The sequence below is a fragment of the Haliaeetus leucocephalus genome, unplaced genomic scaffold (assembly GCF_000737465.1).
Source record: "Haliaeetus leucocephalus isolate CR32 unplaced genomic scaffold, Haliaeetus_leucocephalus-4.0 Scaffold462, whole genome shotgun sequence".
NCBI classification, from domain to species: domain Eukaryota; kingdom Metazoa; phylum Chordata; class Aves; order Accipitriformes; family Accipitridae; genus Haliaeetus; species Haliaeetus leucocephalus.
Genome location: NW_010972898.1, coordinates 632240 through 657694, shown reverse-complemented (window position 1 = coordinate 657694; position 25455 = coordinate 632240). Strand labels below are relative to the sequence as shown.

At 38.1% G+C, this 25455-nt stretch overlaps 1 protein-coding gene across 1 annotated transcript in view; it reads left to right on the top strand.

The window, feature by feature from the left end:
* DIAPH3 (diaphanous-related formin 3) overlaps positions 1 to 25455 on the top strand; it is a 235852-nt gene that overhangs the window by 243 nt on the left and 210154 nt on the right. The window contains exon 2 of the mRNA XM_010575244.1: positions 23062 to 23235. Within this exon, the coding sequence (XP_010573546.1) occupies positions 23125 to 23235 (111 nt within the window). The 5' untranslated portion in view covers positions 23062 to 23124. The remainder of the gene's footprint in view (positions 1 to 23061; positions 23236 to 25455) is intronic.

Genomic DNA, 25455 nt, shown 5'->3' with positions numbered 1-25455 from the left:
CGTGGGCCTGTCGGCGGCCCGGCCCGGCCCGGGGGGACGCCCCCCTGCCGGGTCCGGGTCGATGGGGCCCGACCGTGCGGTGGGCCGGTCCTCCGCACCCTCCCCCGGGGCCGGTCGCTGATCTGGAGCCCCCCGAGAGACCGGGGGACCCGGTAGGAATTGGCGGGCTACGAGACGGTGCCGTCGACTTCAAGTGGGCTACAAAGGGCGAGCCCGCCCGCTCCAGCTCGCCTCTTCCTTGCCTGCCCGAAAGGACCTGGCTTTATTTAGCAGCAAGTCTTCAGGTGTCTCCTCCTCATCATAAAGCTTTATTGTCTTACGTGCTTGTTTGACAGCTATAGGCGTAAGGGGAACAGAACAGACTTCTAGCTCTTAAACGATGTTACTTTTAACAGAACTGGGATTTTTTTTTTTTTTTTAATTTTGGTGATGTCAACTGTATAGTGAAAAACTGAGTCTTTGAATTTAAGGGACATAGTAAAGTTCTCCTCCATAGCCCTGCTTTTACAAGCCCTTGGCTAGCACACTAAGAAACTGGGAAACTCGAAATGGCTAATAATTGTCCACAAGATAATGCATCTGTAAGATGTGCTCTAACTAAAAAGCACCCAGAAATAGCCAGTTTTTGTTTCACCATCATGAAATTTCCAAGTATTAAAGCTGGGACAAACATATATTCTACAGGTCTTGTATCCACCACATGCAGAGCAGATGCGTCCCATGCTCATATTTAGGTGATGCACATCGTAGTCTATGTTCATCTGGCTCTGAGCCCACCTGCTCTAAGTTGTATTATATGCTTACAAAATAGATAGTATAATACATAACATATAGTAGATTCTTGATTCTAAGGCATCTTTGTGTCATATTCGGTACTTGAGTATCTGGCACTTGAGCACAGGTTCAAAAAAATTAGGTAATAAGCGGTATCAAACTGTAGGGTGGCCAGACCTGTTCTGGAAGGTCACAACTTGCTCCCAGCAGTCGTTTCCTGGAATCCTTTTCATATTGTGCCTGCACAGACTGCTGTTTGAACCAAGTCCTTGTGCCTGTTTTTTCTTGTTAGAATGGGCATATATGAAACTGACCGAGAGCTGTTTGCTTGTCTTCCTAACTGGCTATGTATCTACTGGGGGTACATGCATTTTAGTCATGCAGGTGAAATGGCTGGACATGCTTTACTATAGCATCCCTGAGTAAAAACCTATACAGTCTGCCCAGTCTAAAAGGTTGGATAGTGTTACAGGTATACACTTGATGGTTGGATTATCCCTGTGGGGACTGGGAGACATGGATTTGTGCGTGCTTGAGACTGACAAGCACGCTGAGTCAAGAGGTTTTACTTATTATTGATACTTTAACTGCTAAGTTCTTATGCAAATAGGATACTGCAATCATTTTCACTTTTTTCCCTAACTATATGTTAAAACAGAGATAGGGTGTTGCCATCATATTCACTTTTTTCCCCTAACGATGTGTTAAAATAGAAATACAATAATTTATAGGGAATTTATAGTGTGGCTAGCAGGAGCAGGGAGGTGATTGTCCCCCTGTACTGGGCACTGGTGAGGCCGCACCTCGAGTCCTGTGTTCAGTTTTGGGCCCCTCACTACGGGAAAGACATTGAGGTGCTGGAGTGTGTCCAGAGAAGGGCAACCAAGTTGGTGTAGAGTCTAGAGCACAAGTCTTGTGAGGAGCAGCTGAGGGAACTGGGGTTGTTTAGCCTGGAGAAAAGGAGGCTGAGGGGAGACCATGTCACTCTCTACAACTACCTGAAAGGAGGTTGTAATAAGGTGGGTGTCGGTCTCTTTTCCCAGGTAACAAGCAATAGGACAAGAGAAAATGGCCTTCAAGTTGCGGCAGGGGAGGTTTAGATGGGATATTAGAAAAAATTTCTTCATGGAAAGGGTTGTCAAGCATTGGCACAGGCTGCCCAGGGAAGTGGTTGAGTCACCATCCCTGGAGGTATTTAAAAGACATATAGATGTGGTGCTTAGGGATGTGGTTTAGTGGTGGACTTGGCAGTGTTAGGTTAACAGTAGGACTCAGTGATCTTAAAGGTCTTTTCCAACTTAAATGATTCTGTTCTATCTGTCTTGACTTGCTCACATCTAACTCTTCCCGTAATACCTCTTCAATATATTTTTATTAGTTAAATTAGTTTTGTGTCAGAATACATAAAACTTCCCTCACCCCTTTGAATTCTCTGTAATGCAGTCTTAGATATAGGCTGTAGCCTTTTCTGTGTTTGGGATACTTACAGTGCCATACTTCTTCATGTCACTGGAATTACATTGCTGATCTCTTGTATGTTTGTCAAATGTGGATGAAATTGGCTGTTAGATTCAGTGAACTCAAGTCATCCAGATTGTGTTAGTCTAATTTTCCTCAGTGTGAAAGGCTTGAAAATAAGTTCTAGGTTGCACCCTTCCAATCAATGCAACATATTGATCTGTCACAGCAGATATGCTAATCTGAAAAATAATTTGATTCCTTGACAAACCTTGAGGTGAAATTGGATTGCTGGTTGACAAAGTTGACATCATTAACGTGTACCTATTTTTTTTTTTTTTTTTTCCTTCCAAAGAAAATTCTTGTTTAGCAGGGGGAAAAATCTCTCTTTTTAAATCCCACTTCATTTGGGGGGAGGGGGGGAGAAAGAGTCTTTGGGCTAAACAGAGGTTGATTCCAATCAAATGTCATCTTGAAGTACTGCCTTTCTGAATAAACTAGCTTCTCAGAAGAAGTGAATGAGTTGTAAGCCTCAGTTCTTTCTGTTCTTTTACAGAATCGTTTAAAAAATTTTTTTTTAAAGGCGTGATGGCTAGTTTTGAAGCACATACTAGCTTGGCTTTGTTCAGCAGGTCCAAGATTTTGGAAGAGTAGGACTCTTAAAAGGGTAAAAGTTATTCTATGATACTGTGGTACTTCAGCTTATTGAAAGCTCTTACATTCACCCTTGAGGTTTAGGGCTTGCTAAAAAAAGGAAGTGAATTGAAGGATGGCAGAGATTATATCTTCTTCCTATGTATACATTGACTGAGCAGGAAACTTGAAATCTGCTGGGGGGGGTGGTGTAAAAGCAGTTGCTTGCCACTTCCTTTAAATTTTTATTTTTTTTCCCCCCCTTGGAAATATTTGGAATTCATAAAAATGAGTGCTAGATTATGTGACTTCCAATTGCATTTTACTGGGACTGGAACTTGTAGACACACTAGTCCTCAAAAGATCAATTTCTAGCTCAAGCTAGAGGTGTTTCTCTTAATTTCAGTATACCATTGACCTGTCTTCAGTGACTTTCAGGTTACGTTTTTGATTAAGTTCTTTATGAAATTTACATGAGTCAAGAAGGCTTTCTTGTTTGCACCAATCTGTTAAAAATAGACAAATTAACACTTGCATTTAACAGTGTCTGTAAATCAAAGAAAGATGTAGTTAAGAGCAAAAGCACTTACATTTCTCTGGCATAGAGCAGAAAGGTAAGACCGATCTGTGTCAATATCTTTAATTACGAAGTGACTGAATTATTGCTGCAGTTACGCTGCAGTGTAAGACCTTGAATCTAAATTAGTCTTTTAAAGAAATGATTGCTGAACAGATGTTACCTAAAACACTTTATTGCAGCTTTGTAAAATTGTAAATTCCTCATGCTGTTATTTTTGTTGGCATGAATTAACACTGTGTGTTATGATACTAAATTTTAGTGCTGTGTTCTAGCACTTTGTTATATAATCTTACCTGTAAGCACCACTTTTGCATTTAACTCATCAATGTCTAAAGAATATCACTGTGTAGAAACTGTCATGTTAAGATAATTTTGCCCCTGATTGCTTTTCAGACTGCTTTCCAAGCAACAGACTCTGTGATAAAGCCATTAAATAAATGCTGAAGTAGTATATTGGAAATTAAAAGTAGGAAAAGCTGTGGGGTTATACAGCAGTTTCTAAATTGTGCTTACAGACTGAGGTAGCAAAATTACTGACGGAATATTGTGACAAAGGAGATCCTAAAGTAATAGCATTCACTGTAATCATCCAATTTACGACTGTCTGAGTCTACAGGTTTCATTGCAATCCCTGCTTCAGTCTTCTGGTTGTGTTTCTGTGGGAGAACAGCCTTTGGGGAAAAAAACAGCTAGTGTTGAATCTTTTTGGTGATAGAATTAATGACAGTGTGTGATGAGTTCTTTCTCGCTTTCTAATTTAAAAAGATACAGAAGGCAATATGTGATTATATGTACATCTTTAGTCTTTGTATATGTCATTTCGGCATTCAGGCTTAAGTTGGCCAGTTCTTCTAAAACTCATTGCAAAACCTCTTCCCCCCGCCCCCCCATAGCTACATGTAGGCTCTAAGCTCTTAATGTATCAAAGAAGCAGTACATGTGTGCTGTGGTTTGGAGGGGGTATTATATGTGGTTTTGTTTCTTTGTCTTCTTCTGCAAGGAAGGCAAAAATGAATATCCCAAAAGGATTCAGATACCAGGCTGTGGGATTTTTTTTATTTTTTGTAAACTGAAGTACTTCAGTGCAGTGGAGGGTATGCACATTGAAATTCTTGTTTAGCTGCCTGAGATCCTGTTACTTTGCATGCCTAAAACTCCTTTGATGTCGCAGGGGTATATGGCTGGGTGCTTGTCAGTCTTCAAATTCCATTTATGATCAACAAATCAGACTTTGTCTGCTTCTCTGGCATAATAACAATATCCATCCCTGCCAGGCATGATCTGAGTTCAAGTACCAAACATACGGTTTTTATAAAGATGCTGTTTTCATCCAGAAAGTCAGATGAGCAATGTCACTGTGCTTACGTGATGATGAAAAGAGCACTTGTGGAGGACGTAGATGCTGCACCTTTTGGTAGAGTGCCAAAACTTTTACATGATACAGACTATTCCCTATATTGTATTAGGCTATTTTTCATTGTTTCCAGGCCACACTAGGCTCTAGTGTTGGTGGAAAATTGCTGAAGACATGAGACTAGAGTCCCATCTGAGAAGATGGCATTCTTCTGAATTCTGGGCCTGGTTGCCTGGACTGTTTGTACTGCATTTACATAGAATTTTGTTTATAAATATGCATATGCAAAGATAGAGAAATACATGTAATGACACAAAAGATCAAACTAGTACTGTTGATCTGATAAGGTGGCATTTCTCATTTCTTTGCTTCACTTCACTATCTCTACCCAGAGTTGACTGGGGTAATTATATAGACAATAACTCAACTTGTTAAACTCTGTTTTGCAGATTAACTTTCGTATGTGCTACTGATGTACTTAAGCCACCTTAAAAAGGCCACAAAGGTGTTGTGAAACGGGATACCCTTTGTATAAACAATGCATGCCTTGCTAACAACTGTGCCCCCGAAGAAGAACTAAAAGACTGAGAAGAAGGGAAAATCCTACCCTAGGAGGTGCCAAAAGTTGAATAATTGCTAATAGGCATGAAGTCAGCAAAGATCTTCGGTAACTGGGGGAAAGGTAAAGGCAGCAGGGGGACATCATGACCACCGACCCAATTCAAGAAGAAAAAGACTTACACCCCACCCCCCACCTTGAGCATGTGCTGTAGAATAAAAGAACACTGTACCTTTACTTCGAAGTGGGGAAAGCTTTAGCCCAATAGAAACTGTGGCAGATAAGCGACTACCAATAATAGTTTTGGGGAACAACTTTGGAAACTAAATATGTAAAACTAAACTGTATAAATTGCTTGCCCATTTAGGTATAAGTGGTGCTAGCTTTGTGGATTACCACCTAGCCCCCATCTTTGTGCAAACGTGAAATGGAATAAAATACCACTGCTCTCTGTGGATATTGGTGTCTTGCACACTAGGGAAACAATGCCACTTTTGGGACAACACTACTGTTTGGATATGCAACGTAAGATCATCCTCTTTTGTATGACAATAAGATTCTTCACTGTGAATATATATGAAGCCAAATAGCATTTGGCTTACTTTCCCTAGCTGGGTGGTGCAGAAGTTGTGTCACATGTGGCTTTTTCAAGAGACAGAGTGCTCTTTCTGTTCTGTGAGTAGTCTTGTTGCTGTGCCTGTGTTGTGAACCTTAGCTCTTGTGTCCCAGTGTACCTTTTGGTTTCTAAGGCTTTCACTGTCTTTGATGTTTTTGAGATCGGGCCTTTTGACAGCTTATCAAGAACACTGTACCATACACTGAATGTATGTGTATATCCTGTGTGCAATGAAATCAGTTATTTACCAGTATGCCTGAGAGACATAATCTTCAATAAAGGGTAATTCTATGTCAGGTTGCTTGCTTTCTTCAAAAATGATACATCTATATGCTTCTTTTTAATTGTGATTTAGCTTTAACTAAACTGCTTCTTCTCAATTGCAAAACAAAATGACTTCTTCCTCTGTGTCCCAGACTGACAACTAAGGTATCCTGGAAAATGTAGTTTTAAAATATTAGTTTTTTATAGATGTGCTTGTATAGCTGAAGACTAAGCAATGGTGATACTTCTGCTTTTCCACCTGTAGGTGCTACCGAGAAATCTGGACTTCTGAGGTATCCTAATTAACTCCTTAATCTCTTCATGGTTTTGTATCCCTTTGACTAGAAAACAGGATGTCAATGTACTTAAAATAGCGTTAATTTGTTTTTCAGTTTTGCTTATCTACTTCCTACATGATAAATAGACTAGAGGAATACTTGTACATAGCTCCTATGTTCTCAAAAGCAGTAATTTTATTATTCTGGAGTTCATGGAAGGCACAGAATAGCATATTAGTATTTTCATCCATTTCATCCATCTGCAAGCTTATATCATGTTTTTAACAGTAACTGAATATTATGGGAATATTACTTAAGCCACATTTTTTTACTTGCAGGCCTATGTTTAAGGCAACCTGTTCACTTGAGCAGAGTATGTCTTACTTCTGTGAACTGATATATCCAGGCCTGAAAATAAAAATATGTTACTGTGGTAGTAAAGTGCTCCAACCTCTACCTAACTATGGTCTAGTTATTTTTTCCCCTTATTAGAAATGTGTTTTTTTGGCAAGAATAAAAAAACACTCCTGTTCTTGAGTCACAGCACTCCACTAAATGTAATGCCATTAAAAGATCCAGTGTGGTAAGATTTTTTTTTGTTGTTGTTGTTAAGACCGCATGTAATGTTCTACATCTCTGTATCCTTGAATGCTACAGAAGACCAGGAAAGTTGGGAACTGGTTTTACTTTGTACAGCCTTGCCAGAAGAGAAGGACTTGGTGAGGAAGAGGGGGGAAAAGATCATCCCAGTTCTGAGTCAGAGCAGCTGGTTAAAACTGAGAAGTATTATAAAATTCACAGAATAAGTCTTTTGAGATGTCTTCCTGCAAGTCATTCAGCCCTTCAGTATTAGAGTGCTAAAAGATCTGAACGTTAGGTTGTAGTTCACATGGGGTTTCTCCTCCTTTATAAAGAAACCTCCAAACAGAATGTCACCAGTGTTGATAGATGAGTGCTGGTTAAGTAGGTGTACTTCCTTGTAGCAGTTACTTTTGAACCAGAACCCACAACATTGTCTGAAAGAGGTCTTATGCTGGTATTTTTAGACTCTGTACTGCTAGTAGCCAGTAAGATGAAGGCTTAGGAGACTCATATCTGTATATTGAGTTTCTTATACCATTATGGTGTCCTTAACCGGTTGCATGGTAGTCTTTTTTCACTAATTAGTCAGATGGCCTGAGTCAGTGAGGTGTTCTGATATACAAAATGGGGAACTTTTCACCCTTTATGACAGTAAATTCCATTGCTGAATTTCACAGCTTAATTGAAAGGTACAACACTGTCTTGAACTATCCCATTCACTTTTGCCTTTTTCAGAAAACAAAACCTGAATCTGAAAAATATTGCCTTGATTCCACGAATGATGATGGTGTCTTGTACAAAGCAGTTGCAGAACATCCAACATCTATTCCTAAGTGGAAGTGAATCTCGTGTTGTGCTTCCCGTGTCTGTTTAGTGGAATGTACATGAGTTTGACATGAATCTTGAACTTCCACCTCAAAGCAGATAATGCAGAAGATTTTCATTCTAAGCAGATTACTCAGTTTCCTACCATGTTAGAGGAGCTTCACAATGGTATCTGTGCATTGCTTAAGGCTTGGTGATTTAAGTCCTGTGTATGAAAAAGGAATAAATTTTTATGTTCTTTGCTACCAAGTTGCAGTGTAAGACCATATGTTAGTGTTTTCTCCTGCAGTTTTGATCACTTAAGGATAGAGGTATTATACTGACAACTTGCTAAATGTAAAGTTGTGAGCTCTTGCAAATGACAGAAATTAACGCTCATGCTGTCTTTGTAGCTATTTAGCAGAATGGGAAGAACAAGTCATAAAACCCAGCTCCATAGCAGTGTGTGGGGCAAAAGCCTGATTTGCTGCAGCAGAAAAACACCAATGGGAACACTGGGATACAGATCTTCAGTCTCCTGACTGCATTGAAATATTTACTTTGTTGTTGTTTTCATTTATTAGAAATCCTCATCTATTAGAACATGGAATGGTATTGTCATAAAACTTCATACTGACCTAACTCCAATTTTTTTTTTTTATTTTTGATGGTAGAACTTACACTATGTCACTGAGTACTGAGTGTTCCCTCACACTTCACTTGCTTTTTATTTTTAACTTCATAGCCATTCATCAGATGCTTCTTTCTCAGTTTCGTGACAATAATCAGAGTAGAGCTATTGTGGGATAATATTTGACTTAACATGAAATTGTTCTTCAGTTCTGAGGGAAGAGCCAGAGAACATGTCATAAGTAATGATGCCTAAGTATTGTTGACTTGGTGAAGGCAAAGCAAGAGTTTCCAAATCTGATTAATTTGGATATAGCCATTGACAATTGCTGTAGCTGCTGCCAAGCTTTGTAAACGAGGCAGTGAGGGGAGTCTAAGAATAGGGTAAGACTCTATCTCACTAAGTATGCTACTTCACATTCTTTCTATTACCCTGCCAAGTCTGTTCTCGGCCTCTTCATAAAAACTATAAATGGGATCCCTGCAACACTGACTCATCAGTCGCCAATGTTCTTCAGTGCTGCTCTTCAGTTTTGTGCAAGAGCTGTGCACCCTAGCACTTGCTGCGTTTGTAAAAGTGCGGTGGAGAGCAAAAGAGTTGGTTCAGGAACTGTTTCACACAGCAGCGAGTGATCTATAGTTTTTTGGATGTTACTACTAATAAATGCTTATGTCAGTTACTACTAATACCTTTGTGTTCCGCCTGCAGTGTAGGCATTGATTGAGAGTAGTCAACAGTCTTAGTTGTTTGAGTGTTGCAGCTTGGCAGAGAGTTTTGAATTGTTGAGGAACTCCATGTTTTTCTGTTGAGTTTAAAATCTCTGGACCGATTCCTTGGTGTCCCCACAGCCATTTTGAGAAGACACAATTCTAGCAGCTGAATTATGAGCAGGTCTTCTGTTCTAGCATATTTAGCTATAAAATAAAATAATACACAATAAAACACAACTTCTTTCAAGCTGTGCTTGGTTTATATTCTTCTGGTACTATTCTAAGGATCAGATTACAGGTTTCTTTTTAATCTACCCTGTATTCCCTATATAACCTGATGTGCACTATAAGCCAACAAAGTACAACTTGCCAAGAAATTGTTACTTCAAGTGCCACGATTCAATACTGTTTGACTTGCATCTTATTTTGAATAACAGTAACTATAACTGAGACTTGCTCTTTTGTTTGGGTTTTTCTGTTGTTTTTTTACTGCACAATTGTGACATGACTGGTTTCCTGTTTGATTTACAGCACTTTGATATCAAGACACTGACAGATGATGTGGTAAGACAACTTAAGTTTTGCTTTGGCTATGCAGAGCTAATAACCTTATTGCTAAAGCAATAGAAATAACCTTATTGATACAAGAAACTTTTAATTATCTGTAACATAGCGTGAGTGGCAAAAATCTATGTATGGCTTTGAAGTATGTTCTAATCACAGCTAAATGAGTTTGACACAGGTAATTGTGCCAATTTACATGCGGTATAGTTAAGATATCTGTGACTGCATGTTTAATATTAAAGTTACTTGGGCTGCATGGCTAGTTTAGGAATACCATGTTTAACAAACTAACAGTTGCTTGTAAAACTTCTTAATAATGGTGTTAGGTATATTCAGTGTCATGCTAACACTGTATTTCTCAAACTTCATCTGTCTCTTGAACAGCAGATGAGGTTCTGTATCCCAAAGATTTCTTTCTCTTGCTATTGAATTTACCTATTTCATTGTCTGTACTATTCTTTTGTAGGTAAGAATAGTTTTTCTTAAAGGGGATAATTTTACAAAGTCTTTGAATTACCTAGGAAGTAATGTTCTGTAGGCACCTAAAGATCAGCTGTTACAACTACAGTGCTATACAGAGTTCTTGCTGAAGTACTTCTGTGCATAACTGAGAGCTTAAGTGTATAGAGTTTTGTGCTGGACAACATGCAACACAGAAACACTGCTGTTTCCTGGCTTAGGAACCAATGGTCTGCTTATTGTTGATTAGGTGTGCGAAGTTAGTAGTGTTGAACATGTTACCTCTACCTATCATTCCTAGATTGTCTTAAATCACCTGTTGCTATTTCTTTAGCAGTTTCATGGGCTGGAAATGGTTATTAAGAAATTTGAGTCTGATGGGTTAATAATAAAACTTTGATTCTATAAACTTGTGCTTTATTGCAGAGGGCTGAGGCAACGTTCACAGTTCTCTCAAAGCAAAAGTATTTTTTGGTAGACAGAACTTAAGTTTAGTAGGGGTTTTTTTGTTTTGTTTTTTTTTTTTTTTTTGTTAAAGGGGCTAGCTTGCTACCTTGTTGCACTTGGCCTTTTCTTAGCCTACTGGACTTGTCTAACTTGTAATGGTAGCTGCCATAAGTCAGCAGGTTTATTGTGTTGGTTGGAATACGGACAAAGAGCCTGATAGCTCTGTAGTAAGCAGTCTTCTCCCTGATTCCCTATATTTCTCAGAGTATACTGAAGGCCTGTTCACAGACTAAAGAAACATCACCTGCAAAGTAGTATCAAATTGCCCACATATATTTTTTTTTTTTTTGAAGGGAGATGACAGCTGTTTAGTAAAAGGCTAACAGTAAAAAAAACCCCAAACCTTAAATGTTGCAGTGGTGTACACTTTTAAAGGTGTGTGTTTTGTTGACTTGCAACTTCATCTTGGAACAAGAGTATGCTTTCCAACTGACACTTTTTGTCCCTCAATCTGAGTTTTCTGTTGGTTTAGTCTTTCTGTGTCTGATTCGGGCAAACAGCTAATAATACTAAGTATCTGAGACCTAGGGAACTTAAATGTGGCTCAGAGCAGAATGGTTTTGACATTTCATAGCAAGCACAAAAACTGGCAAACGTATTTTCTCCAAATTCATTTTGTGACAAGGGGGAAAATTGTAGTAAGAAGATTAAGAAATTGAAGGTTTAAGATCACTTGATTTTGTAGCTTTCAATGAAATAGTGTATTTCCTTTCTTCTGATGGGCAATCATTTGCATGTTAACTTGCTTGCTGCTGCATTATGCTTTATAAAACAGATATGTTTTATTACTCCCAGTACAGTACTCCCAAATACAGTGTTGTATAACAGTGACCAAGATTTTTTTTTTTAATTTCGGTAAGTTAGCAACATTTTGAGAGTCTAAAATGCAGACTGCTTTTCAATATTTGAATTGTATTGGATTATTCCTGAGATGCTGATGAATTTTAGTGACAAATCCCCATTAAGTTCAGAAACGCTTTGCTTTTTACACAGTCAACATATGCTTCTTTTAACTTGTTTGTTTACAAACTATGAAGGCAGGAATCTTATTCCACAGAGGAGTAGCAAGTAGGTATCTGAGAAATGATCTACCTGCAAGATTACTGTGGAAGCAAGCCTGTTTTCTGTCTCAAGTGCTTCCCATTCCAGGAAATGGTTTGTAAGGCTTATAAAGATTAAAAAACCTGCATATTAACAGAATTTTATTAAAAAGATATCTTATGTAGGCAAAAATGAAATATATACTAAAAGTCCTTGTAACACACAGTTATGTTGACTGATTTCATAGCAACAGCTGTAAAGAAAAGAAAGGCTGTATAATTTCTGGTATATAGTGAAACAAGATTCAGAGTGAAATGTGTTCTACACATTCAAGATGTGACTGCTCAGGCCTAATAACTTTTAATTTTCTATCATTAGTTAAATGATTTGCTCTCAAGAAAGGTAAAATCATCTCTGGGAGATTGAGCGTATTAGGAATAAGAAGTCATCTAATGAAAGGGATTCTTCTGTGTATCTTGGTTTATGCAAGTCTTTCTCTTACTAAAAACTCTACTGCTACCAGTGGAATTTCTCATATAGTAAGAACTTAACCTTGCAGAGCAATTTGGCTGTCAGAGAAAGAATATACTTTTTTAATCTTCTGGAGCTTCGAGGACAAAAAAGATGTTAAGAGGTCTTTGACTCAGAATCATTGGAAGTAACTTCTTTGATCTTATGTGAAGTATTTTTGCTGGTAAGGGAGAATACTGGTTTGCTTTTATTTCCAAAGATACTGAAATAAATAGATGCAACTCATATTCTCCTGTGTGTTCCCCATCCACTAAGAATAATAATTATTTCGAATGAAGCCATAGGATTTGTTCGACTTTGTATTCTCCTTCCTTCCTAGGTTGTTAATGTTCTACAAATTCTTTATTGTGTGTCAACATCAGGGTTTTACAGCAGACTTTCATGGCTGAGCTGCTGGTTTCTGTGACTAGAATAACTGGCAAAATGTCTGGGAGATAGAGCTATGGTGTAGTACTTGAGCAGATTTTCAGGATGTGAAATTCTGTTTACTGAGTATATAAATAGCAGGCAGTCAAAAACATGTGAACTTGAAAACTGAGGGTGGCAGTACTTTTTGTCCTACAGATCTATAAGGCAGAGTGAGGACACCTTGAGAAAGAGCAAAGCTATGAGCGATACTGCCTTCAGCCAGGAAATGAAGATTTCATACCTGTATATTTCTTATCAGAACTCTCTTAATAAATTGTGCTGAGTGATCGTCATGAGTGTCTTGATGGTCCATATATGCGTGTGTGTGTTTCTTCATGAGAATGGGAGTGGGGAGGGGAAGAAAGAAGACTGTTCAGTACTTCTAGTAATGCAGTTTAGGCTAAACCATAACATTTCTGTAATCCTGTCTCTTCATAATGAAGTATCAGAAGTCGTGATACTTCATTTGTGACAGACAATACATTTCATGTAGTCAGGACTTTTGTCAGATATTGGGTTGTACTCTTTGAGAATAAAGATCTCCTGTAGTGCAGTGACATCCTCTAGTAATATATACTCCATAAACTTCTCTTGGGTGGAAGTTTTGCTGTTTGTGTGATGAAGGAAACAAAGATCCAAGCCAGTTGTTGCTTTGTAGCATTTTGATCTGGAGCCTTTAGGTTAATTTTTTTTTCTAGGAACATCCCAGAGCTTTGCATAGGGATTTGGGATGGTAACAGAGGATAATATTTTACCACTTCTGTCTAATGAAATTGGTGTAGATTGGTGTACTTTGTACAGCTGGAGAAACAGAATATGAAGAGATACAGCAGTGGTTCTTATTCTTGTTTCAAGGGCATCAAATCTGTTGGCCTCAACTTTAATGTGAGAGGATTTGGCATGACATGATTTATATGCTTTACATGTTCCAGGCATCACTGTTCTTTGTGCTAAACCAAAGTACAGGAACCACAGAGCTAGTGCCAGAAACATCAAATCCACATGGTATGATGCAGCTGTTGAGTCGATGTGTTAGCTTGCATCCAGACCGATGTACTTCATGATTAATCTGGTAAGCCCTGTCTCCAAGAATGAAAAAGAAAGGAAAAAGCCAAGGAATCAAAGGCTGTGGTCGATGAAGGAACTTCAGTCCTTTGTTTCTTTTTCAGTATATCATGAAGTGTATCTTCCATGGCAAAGCCACTGTACTGTTCTTCTGCTTACCTTGGAAAAGGATAGCTTTTTTGTGAATTCTTCTAAGAATTTTTTTCATGACTTCAGATAATGTTTCATCTGTAAACTCCTTTTGCTGTTGGTTATGACAGGCCCGCTTTCATGACTCTCATATCCTGCATAAACATAATTAATTCTCCATCAGCTACCTGCTAATTTGGTACAGCAGCTATTTTTTTTCCTAAATGCTGGGGTCCAATCACTGCAGTAAATACAGTCTAAACAGTGTTTATAAAGAAATATAGCTTATGTTCGTAGTCTTTGTGTACTTAACAAAATGTAGGTTGAGATTTTTGATTAGGTCCACACTTTAAGTATGGTTAGCATCCCTTCTTAGATAAAATCCTTGGCTAGATGTGTGGACAGTGTGCATAGTAACTTAACTTTGGAGGCCTATAAGATGTGGCATGCAAGCTTTTGCTCCAAATATGGGCAATAAGAAACACTTTATATGCAAAGTCAAAAATAAATTTTTAGTCTCATTTTACGAGCCTAATCTGTATACAATAAACAGCTGTTGTTAGTCAAGTTGCATTGATACCAACATTCATAGTCCACATTATCTCAGTAAAAGTCTCATTAAACGCTGTTGGAAGTTGTTCTACAAAAACCTCCTAGTATTTATTGTTTTTTCTGGTGTTGTGCTTAATGTTCCATTGCCTGTTTAGGTCTGAGGGCTTTAGTGTGGATATGGAGAAGAAAGATAAAACCCAGATATGTCATGTTCCATCCTCGATGTAGGTAACCTCCACTGCTACCCACTTCCTCTCTGTGATCATAAATAAGACCAGCCATGCTAGTCAATTCAGCTTCATTTGTTGGTTGTCAGAACATTCACAAAGCAGAGGTATTAGTAGCATCCCTCAGAAAATAACTGTTTTCTCCTGTTTGGGTTATTCTAGGAGTTACCATCTGCAAATAGTTAATCACTTCAACATAAATTGTTCAGTTAACTGGATGCTGAGTTGTAAGCACTACAGTTTTGAGAGTTACAACAATAACTTGAAGTAAAAATGATTGAGATCTATTGTGGTATTTGGTTTTTACACTTGGTTCAAATTCAACAATACAAAGCAATTAAAACTCTGCTTTTAAATAGAGCATCTGTATTTATAAGAATGATACTGAATATATTGGCTGACTAGGCATTCTGCATATGTCAGTTTTGTGTTAAACATGACCTCCAGTTGTTAGCAGCCTCAAAGATGGATAGTCCTATGAGAATTCCCTTAGCAAGTCTTGTTTCCTCAGTAGTAACTGATGCCATCAGGTTTTTCCATGGATGTCCCATTCTCATCTGACTGGCTGTCCTTTCTTACTGAGAAAGACATTGAATGAAGGCTGGAGTGAAGCAATGGCAGAACTAGGGAATTATTTCAGTGATCCTGAATGTGGTTAGACATGCATCTGTTGGGTTTTATTTTTGAGGAATTTCTTAATATATCAATAGATGATCTGATGTGTTAATTAAGGCGGTGGGGAGGGTATGAGGGATGCAGGATGGCAGGGAAGTAATACCTTTCATTCCTGCATGCATAGCAGCTCTGTTAGGAGGTGATGTCTTCATAAGCTGTTGAGCCAGCAATTAGTCTAGCAATAACTAATCCATTGATTGCTGCATTATCAAGTGTGTAAGTTCAATAGACACTATTGTCTTACAGAGAATGGTATAAGAAGTCTTCACTAAGATCAAACTGAGAGCACAAATAATAGATGTACTTTCTAGGGACCTTATCAGAAAGTGTGATGAGCCAGAAGGTTTGTACTGTGGATCTCTTTATTTTCAGGTCCATGATGTGTGCATGAAATCACTTTCTTATTTCATAGGCTCTCAGTGGAATAACAGAGAGCCTATGAAATAAGAACAAAATAAGACTTAACCACTCATCCTGTGATGGTTGCTTCATTTTGGCTCTTACAGCTATTATTCTTGCTACCAGTGATTCAAATTCTGGTACTTGATTTGCAGTCAGCCTGAAACCAACTCTGAGGGTGTGAATGCTGCTTATCTAGCCTTGTCATTTTATCTCTTTCCTTAGTACTATGTATCATGGCTTTCTATATATTTTGAGAACATCTAGAATACCGTTAGTATTTTCAAACAGTGACGGAGATCGTCGTATAACACTTGATAGCAGGTTTGTGGGCTTTAAGCCCATTTGGACTCGATAATCTTAAGGGTCTTTTCCAACCTAAATGACTCTATGAATGTTTCTAGTATTTTAAGTAGCAAAAATTGTTCCTATGCTAAGAATATCTGATCTTACTGGCAGGGTGTCTATGAAAGTGTGAGCCCTATTGGGCAAAATAAATCCTTTGTTCTGTGAGGGAAGGAAAATGTAAGGGGGGAAATTAATCCTGTCACCCAGCAGAGACGAGGCTGCTGTAGCTCCAGTTACTGGACTGTGGTCCCTCTGACTCATGGTCTGATCCTGTTGCTGACACATGGGCCTTCATACAAACGTGCACACAAAGTAGAGCATCTTGCCCAGGAAAATAGTTGGAAATAGAATTTAATAAGGTAGGACAGATGGTGCTGGTTGAGGTGCAGGACATGGCCACAGAAGTGTACCAACTAGGAAACTGTTTACACACCACTGGCCCTTTTTATCCCCATATCCTATCATTTTCCCATGCTTGTTCCTGTCCAAATCACTGAGATCCATCCTTTTCCCTGTCTTTGGTTCTTCCCTTAAACAGTGCAAAATAAGTCTTGCACAATCCCAAAATGTTTTTTTCTCTTCATCCCATAATGTGTCTTATACCCTTAAGAAGTAACAGCCCTCAGCCTGAAAGGTGCTCTGGAGAGCTGATCATGTTGACTCATGGGGTGGTTGTCAGACCTGGACATAGGGCAGAGGGTTTGCTGGGATAGCCTTGGGAGGAGCCTAGACAGCATGTCCCTTCCTATGAATCAATAATTTGGGTTCTTCCCACCTGTTATTGTGCCTCTGTGTTCTCCTGGGCTTGCAGAGATAAAAGTTTGATGGGTTAATGGTTCCTGTAATGAGTTTGGGAAGAGGCAGGTGAAGGTATTATTTGGGTTCCACCACCCACTGTTGTCTTTCTGTGCTCTTCTCTTTGTGAGCAGATGGGCTTTTTAGCACATAGACTGAAGAGACAGTCCTTTCCTTTAGTCTTTATCCCACTGGGTGCATCTCCTTTCCTCTCATCCTTTGTACAGATAATGGGCATTGAAGACAACTTTTGATATGTCCTACCTGTGTCAGTTGTTTTCTTTCAAGCAATTTCTTTAATGTGGCTGTTTTTAAAAATATTCATTAGAAATTAAATCCCTATGGGATTTGAATATTGGTCTGATAATACCACCTTTGAAATAAGTGATCACATTTTCTTGTACTATTAATAATAAAAAAGTGCAGCTCAGATCTTTTTGGTACTGTGTGCACAATTTTTTAATATTTAAAGTCATGTGACAACTTCATTCACTCACATACCTTGCCTGCCAGGTGATTATTGAGACAATTTTTCCCTCTGCAGATGCTGTCAGCACTGTTACTGTGTACATACAGTAACTTGCTTTGCACCTCATACACTGCTAGAGCTTGTCAGTAGGGTTTGGCTGCCATACTTCTGAGGCTGTAGTTTCACAGAGCTTTGTGATGGAGCAGAGCAGTGGAAGAAACACTACTGTAAGACAGTTTTAAACTCTATTACAGTGTAAGGGAACCATAATGGAGTTTCTGCCAAGGCTCCCTGAGAATCTTCAGGGTGGTAAATGTAAAATGCTACTGAAAAACAGTCTCATGGTGTTGTCCCACAAGCAGGGTTTGGTACCTGGTGTGCAATTGATGCCAGATATTGAAAATCCTGTGGTAGATTAGAAAGTCCTGTTTTAAATTAAGTTAGTTAGCCAAGATCATTCTGATCTTTCCTATTCTTCCTGTTTAATGGTGCCTCACCTGGAACACCAATTCTGATCCTTTCTGTTCTTCCTGATGGATGGTGTGTCCCTCTTGGCAGGAAAATGAACTACTGACCCAATACAGAGCAACTTAGCGGTTGAAGTGAGGAGGGGATACCTCCTCAAATGACCACCGAAGACCAGCTGAGGCCCCCCTGCATGTGGAGGAGGCATCTGATGTGTCATGGTTACGTAATCCTATGCATACGCATTAGATAGCGTGAATATGTACTAGGTAAGAGTAGTTTAATAGATTAGATGCAATTGTTGCTGTATAAAAGGGACACACCTGATGAATCTGGTGTGCTTGATTTGTGGAAAGTCCACCAAGCACCCTGCACAGAATAAAGCAATATCTCTCCTGAGTGTGTGAGATTGGTCTGTAGCACACTGGGTAACAAATCTGCTTTTAGGACAACACAATGAGCCAATCTTACACACAGAGCCGAGATCTATCTTTATTTCATGTCTGCGCAGAGACAGGTGCCAGGCGGTAAATCCACAAAGCTGGCACACCACACCAAAGAAAAACAATGTATTTATTCTGTTACATGATTAGTAAAAACCCACCTAAATTTACATTCATTGGTTAGTAGTCACCATCTCATCTACTACTGGCCAGTTATATTTCAATTAGCCTCACTTGCTATGTAAATGAGCATGCATGCTCCTTGCAGTGGGGGGACAAGTTTTTCCAGCCTGGAATTGAGTGGCAGGTCTAGATCCTCCCCTGCCACCTTTCCCTTTCTCTTGGTTCATGCTTCTTTAGCAGTCATCCCACCTTCCATGCCTTCTGGGATAGGATGTTGCCTTCCATCAGTGTTTAGTTCCCTCTTCAAGGGCATAGTCCTTAGCAAAGCATGCATCCTTTATACATGGTAATCAGGCTTGCATAGTGAAGCTATTGAGTAATGGTCCTTCTTAAAGGATGAAGTACAATGTTTAACCCTAAATTGAGTAGTATCACCAGGCTAGGCCTTAACTCAAACTGTATGACTACAATGTTAACTCATATTCATGTGTTGACCATGGTTTACTTTTCACTGTGTTTCAGTTCTGACGTTAAGATTTTGTTTCAGTTGCCTTGCCGTTTTTGTCTCCTGGAGAATGTGAACTGGCAGAATAAAGTACACTGCTTTATAGATGTTCCAGCCTCTGGTGGTAGGAGGCATAAAGACATAAAAGCTAAGATACATGCAAACAGCTCGTTGCTTTAAATTTGAGTTTATGAGAAAAGACTCCTCATGCCTTTCGTGCTGGGGGATCTAGTCTTAGGAATGAGAACTGTGTGAATTATGTTCAATGGCTTCTCTGCTGTCCTAGTTAATTTTTTGTTTATCTTTTCCCTCGTCTTCCTCTTCTCTCCTACCTTAAAAAATCCCCAAACCAACCAAAACCCCTGCCTTTTGACCAAAAAAGACTTAGGGTTGTCTTGGTTAGTTTTTGCTAACAAAATAGTAGTGTCTCTGTGTTATGTCTAGAATTCGGGTTACATTTGGATAGGAAGCTCTTCCTACCTTCAATGTTTTTTTCTTTCCAGAGTTAACTTTTCTTTTTAGTTACTTTCACTTCTCCTTTCAATATCACATAAGTTTTAAAATTACAACCACTGTGCAGCCTATATTGTGGTCACACGGGTAATTCATTTTTTTTACAATTTAGAAGATAATAGTTTTTAATGAATATTTCTGCAGTATTTTTGTACTCAGTATTTAATTTTTTTACTATTGTTCCTTTTTAGATTATGAATCTGAACTATAGTTTTCCTCATCTTCTGTAACACTGTGCTATGATGATAGGAATAGATTGTTGTTTGAATTAATGAGCTGCTTAAAGATTCCCTGTTATGTTTTTGTATAGTATGTTAAAAAAATTCTAGCTTTCTCCTTTGAGTGCCCAGAAGTATTTAATTGCACTCTTATTTTCTTCTCACTCCTCATTGCCTTTGAACTCTTAACTCTGGATAATCTACTCTGAGTACCGTCAATGCGTCAAAACAGGTACTAGTTTGGAGAATGTCTAAGAGACTTTACTGTGGGAATGCTTTGTATCAAGACCATATGAAGCATTGTTTATTCTTTGATTAGTTTTAATGTTGGCCCTACAAAGACCTTAAGGGAAAAGTTTGTCCCTTTCAGAAAATTACTGTCCTAAAGCACTACTCCTGTATGGGTCTGTATGTATTTATTGGTAAAATAAATACAAAAAGAGGGTAGACATCTTCAGAAAAGATAGAAGGTCGCACCTGCTTTAAACTGTAGTGACACTTTGTATCAAAGCTAACTTTAGATATTCCCCATTGGTTAGGCTGATTTAAAATGTTTTTAATGTAACATGGAAGATTATTGAACTATATTTTTGCCGTTTCCTCCTCTATGCGCTGGGATCGCCAGCAGCATCAGTGGTAGATTTCATTACAACCAAGCAATGAAATTTCTATTCTTTCTGTATAGTGCTTTCTGTGGACCATGAAATTATTCGCCTTATGGAATGTTGAGAGGTATTAACTTTTTTGAAGCACTATCAATATATAATTCTAAAGAGAAGTGTATATAGAATACACACACTGTACTGCTGTGCAGGTCTTGTGAATTTCCTTTTTTTTAATATATGGAAATCTTATTTTTAGACTACATGGTTATAAATTATTTAAAGTAATTTGTTTGACACATGTTTAAATGTGCTTATAATCCTAGTGTCTCACTTTGTCTTATATGTTTTGCCTGATCAAATATATTCCAAGAGTGTGCTTCCCCCCTCTAGGACAAGTGGTATAGGATTTGGTGAATATGGGGAATATGAATGTTACGGCCTAATCTGTAATGTTGCAAAACATCTACCGTTCAGTCTAACATTCAAGAGGTGCTTAAAAACAAAGCATAAACCAAAAATGTGAACAAGTGAAAAGTAAAAATGTGAACAGGTGAAAGGAAGTGAAATATCCCTTTTCAAGGATGAATGGGCTCTCATCCCTGAATTGGTGCTGCCTGTTCCTAGTGGAACAAGAGTAGCTCTGGGACTGCATGGGATATTTCACAGCAGAGACCAGGGTGTTTCTGCCTGGCCAGAACTGCTATTGCTGCTGCTGTGTGGAGCAGGGGAAGGAAGAGGGGACACTTGGGGAACACAGACTGTAAGGAAGGAGCTGAGATTTTTCAGGAGAGATGGGATAAGAAGTGTAGGGCACACCTCTCTTAAACCTAATTTAGTCAATTCTCTGCTGACTGGACCATGGGCTGAAATCTGTTATTTCAGCCAAAGTATCTTCCCTCTACCCCTGCTTCAAGTCTGCCTACAAAGAATCTTCAAATGTAATGGTTTGCTTCTTAGGTTATGCAATCGATAGTGAACAGTGGGGCATGGAGAAGCGACTAGCTAAGTTGTTCTTTGGAGCAGGTGTGCTGCCTTTCATCAGTGCTCTGTGAAAGCCATTGTTTGAGAAGAAAAATCTGATATAATACGATTTTTTTAAGATTCTAGTCTAGTCACTGCAGTTTGCAATCTGGCTTCATCCCCCCATACTTACCATAGACTTCTGATTTTAAAGACAGGAAGGGAAATTGCTGTCTGGTCAAGTTGTAAGATAGATTTTGCCACTGATGACTCTATACTACGCTTCCAATGATGATGTTACCCTCCCTTTTGCTTTTGTTGCATTCTCTTTCTTCCTGGGTCTTGCCTATGTAATTATTCCTGTAGTGTGCTTTTCTTGTTGCCTGCTGGTTTGATATGACACTGAAGGGCCCCATCATCCATGCTGAGCTCTTTTATGTTTATGCTGTATTAATTTTCTGCTTTTGCATGTTCTTCAACCATCTGTATGTGAGTGGCTTATAATCTTTTCTATGTTCCAAAAACAGTTCTTTTTCAGTTTTGAACAGGAAGAGTTAAAGTCTTTTTTGTTTTCCTCTAAACCTCTCTTAATGGATGTCTAATAGTCAATTCTTGCTCTGACTAGAGTGGAACACTTGTACCCAATTTTTGCTACTAATTTTCTTTGCTCTCTCTGATCTTAATTCCACAGACGCTATAATAACTTTATTTGTCATTTAGTTTGGTAACTTTGATGTACTTCTTAAGTGATATCTCAAGATACTTATCTTCAAGATATATTGAAGCCTCAGAATATTTTTGCATAGCATTTCAAAGATGTAAGTCTATTGATATGGTTGAAATCTTGTCCAAAATTTCTTATGCGTCAAATGCTACTGTAACTTTCTTCTGTGTTGACAAGTGTAATATTGCTGTTCACATCTGTTCAAAAGGCTGCTACAAAGATGATTAAGATTTAATGCATCTCATTGAGTATGTCAGCTGCTTTTGTGTTCTGTTGGTCCTTGCCCATATACATTAAAACACAAGCTCTGACAATGAAAATGTTTAAAATTTCACTTAGTAAGTGTTTATTGAAAAGCTGATAAATATATAGCCAGTAAAAAACCCTACAACCCAAAACAATTTTCCAAAGAAGTTTTTTGGCTCTTGAAGGGGTAAAGTCAGAGCAATTGTCTCATGTTGGTAATAAGTCCTAAGGATTATTCCTGAAACTGTGAGTGTATCCTACTTAACTTTATTAAAGGAGCTGGTGGTTTTTATGCTTCTCCTAAATGAATTTCTAAATAATTGGAACACAGAAAGGCACTAAGTTTTGGATAACATAGTGCAAATAAAAAATAAATAGAACAGTGTCTTAGTTATGCTAACCTGTCATTTAATAAAAAGTAGCTTATTTGCATATCTGTATATTCTAATACAATGTCAGGAGTACAGCTGTTTCAGAGTAACAAAAAATATTTTAAAACTATGCTTTCGGTAAATAAGCCTGCTTTTTCATATTCTACATGTAATGGTTGGGAAGAACTCTTCATAAATTGGTTTTGTAGATATCTTTTCCTCCAAACTTTCCGTAAAATTCTCATGTTCTGCATGATTTCTCCATAATGTAATGGGATTCTGGTCTGTTAACTCAAGTGCTGAGGCAACTGACCATTATATGTATCTGTATGAAAACCCTTTAAAATAAGACACTTAAATAACAGGCAAGTTACCACAGAAAAATAAGGATGTTAAGCTTCCAAGAACACCCATCTTAATTAGGGTTACATAGAATGGAAACAGTATGTGATACCTTATACCTTTTCTGTTTTCAGTTGGATAGATTTGCCAGTATAAGAATTCCAGGAAGTAAAAAGGAAAGACCTCCTCTGCCGCATATGAAGCAGTCACATTCTACAGATTGGTCATCCACACCTATGGATGCGGAGGATTTTGCTCCAAAACCCATGTCGGAAAGAGAAATCATAGCGTTGTTTGAAAAAATGATGGTAAGAGTCTTACGCTGATTTCTTTTATTTAAAGAATGACAGTGTGACTAACTGACAGGTGGAGCGTTCTTTTGTGCATGTGTTCTGATCTTTACCTGAATTATTAATGTTGTTGTTATGTGTTTTTTAGGGCGTTTCTCAGGGGATGAAGTCTTTAAATTACTTTGACAAGATTTTCCTCCCAGTATATTTAAAATGGAAACTAAAGGTTTTTGATTATTAGAAGTGATATTATGCAACAGATTTTGAGGAGCAACAAGAAATAGGGAATCCTGCTTGCTTTCAAGACAACCTGAAACTTTTACAAAAGCATTTTATGCCTTGAATGTCATAGCAGGGTTTTGTTCTGAACCTATATTCCATCTCACTCTTGCACAAAAAGGACTTAAGGTTCTTGCCTCCGAAGCAGCTTTTGTCTGCACATGCTGTCTCAAATTTGCTTCCTTCCTTCCTTAGCTGTCATTGTTACTGTGCTACAAAAGAGAGTCGCTTGCTGGAAAGATCATGTGGCATTGGTACCACCTCAATAGGTTGAGGTTTTTTGTCATCGTGATGATGGCATTTTGGGCAATTGAAAACTAAACATGGAATGGCCATGAGAGAAGAGAGTGACTGCAATCTGAAGAGCACAAGAGGACATTAACAAGGAGAGTGATGCCTAGGTTATTATTTCCTTCTCTGCCTCACAGCAAGTAACAAGTAACTCTTGAAACACAAAAGGACTACCAGGGGCTGGGATGTGGAGGAAATTAAATGTGCTATGAGAGAAGTACCTTTATGGAATTTGTAATTCCTAGTACTCAATAATGTTAGTTTGGTTTTGAAGATGCTTTTGTGGAACTGTTGAGAACTATGACTGAGAGACAGGATTCAGGAATTTCATGGTTAAGCTTCTGAAGGGGAGGACTAATTTACTGCATTACAAACTTTTGTATTTGTACTTGTTCTCACATGGTTCATTTTTCTTGGTTTACCTTGGTGTCTATGATATTTTACTTCTGTTAAGAAAGTTCACTGTGAATGCTAGTTGCTCAAATGTTAGGAAATGGAAGAGGTTTTTTAATAAAACTTGAAGGTATGCTTCCCTGCGTGCACCCCCTGCTACATAAGCGTAGGTTGTATTTCTCTACCATCCCACGGAGATTCTGGTGTAGGATAGTGTGTGATGTTGAGACTATGCCATAAAAAAAGGAATAAATAAATCCTAAGAAACCTTCTACTGTGTGTCTAGGTAAACAGAAATGCTTATAATCCATGGAACCTGAAGCAATTAATTCCAATTTTATAAGTACTTTGCAAAAATATGTTAAAGTAGTGATGACATACTGGATAATTTGAATGCTTTTCTAGTTTTGTTGAATAACAAAGCACTTAAACTGTCTTTGATAAACTACTTTATCAGTGTTATTTTAGCTATAACGTGTAATATAGAAAGGATTCTTCAGATTATCCACACTCAAATGGACTGGAATAAAGCTAGTTTAGTCACAGTATATTACAAAGCTAATTATATATTGTAGGCTCTAGTTCGCTGTTCTGATCAAATGAAGTGATTTTGGGAGGGTGGTGAACAATTTGAATGTTGTAGCCAGGCTCTTAGAGTTAATTTTGCACACAATAAAAATAGTCAATTGGTTAGTACTGAAGGGAGCAGTTTCTGACTTCTGAAGTTTCACTGAGTGTGTTACATTATACTTTGTGTTTTCCTGGATACATACTGCTTCCTTCTCCCAACCTTTTATACAGTGGCATCCTGAGTGGTTTTGATAGCAAAAGTTATGAAAGCGCTCCTAAAACTGGACAGTTAAAGCTAATAATTAACTGTCATTTAGCTCCTTTTATTTCTGTTAGTGCTATTAGGAAAACATCTATGTGAAATGACTTATTTTACAAAGAGGTATTGCTCACCTGTAGAATAACTTTAAATGATTTAAGAAGACATAAAAGAAATGAAGTATTTTATAAACTAAGCCACATCTGACGTGCCCTTTGTACTGCTGAATACTTCTAATCTGTATAAGTCAATTGCTTTAATGATGTTTGATTTATTAAAAACAACAACGAAGAAATTATTTCTTACTGTGCACACAGGCTGAATATTTCCTATAAATAAACATGCCGTTACATCTAGGATTATGGAATATAGTTTGTACTGATAGGTTTCTTGCTTCCCCTTTTTTTTTTTTTTTTTTTTTTTTTTTTTTTTTGTTTTTAAGGGGG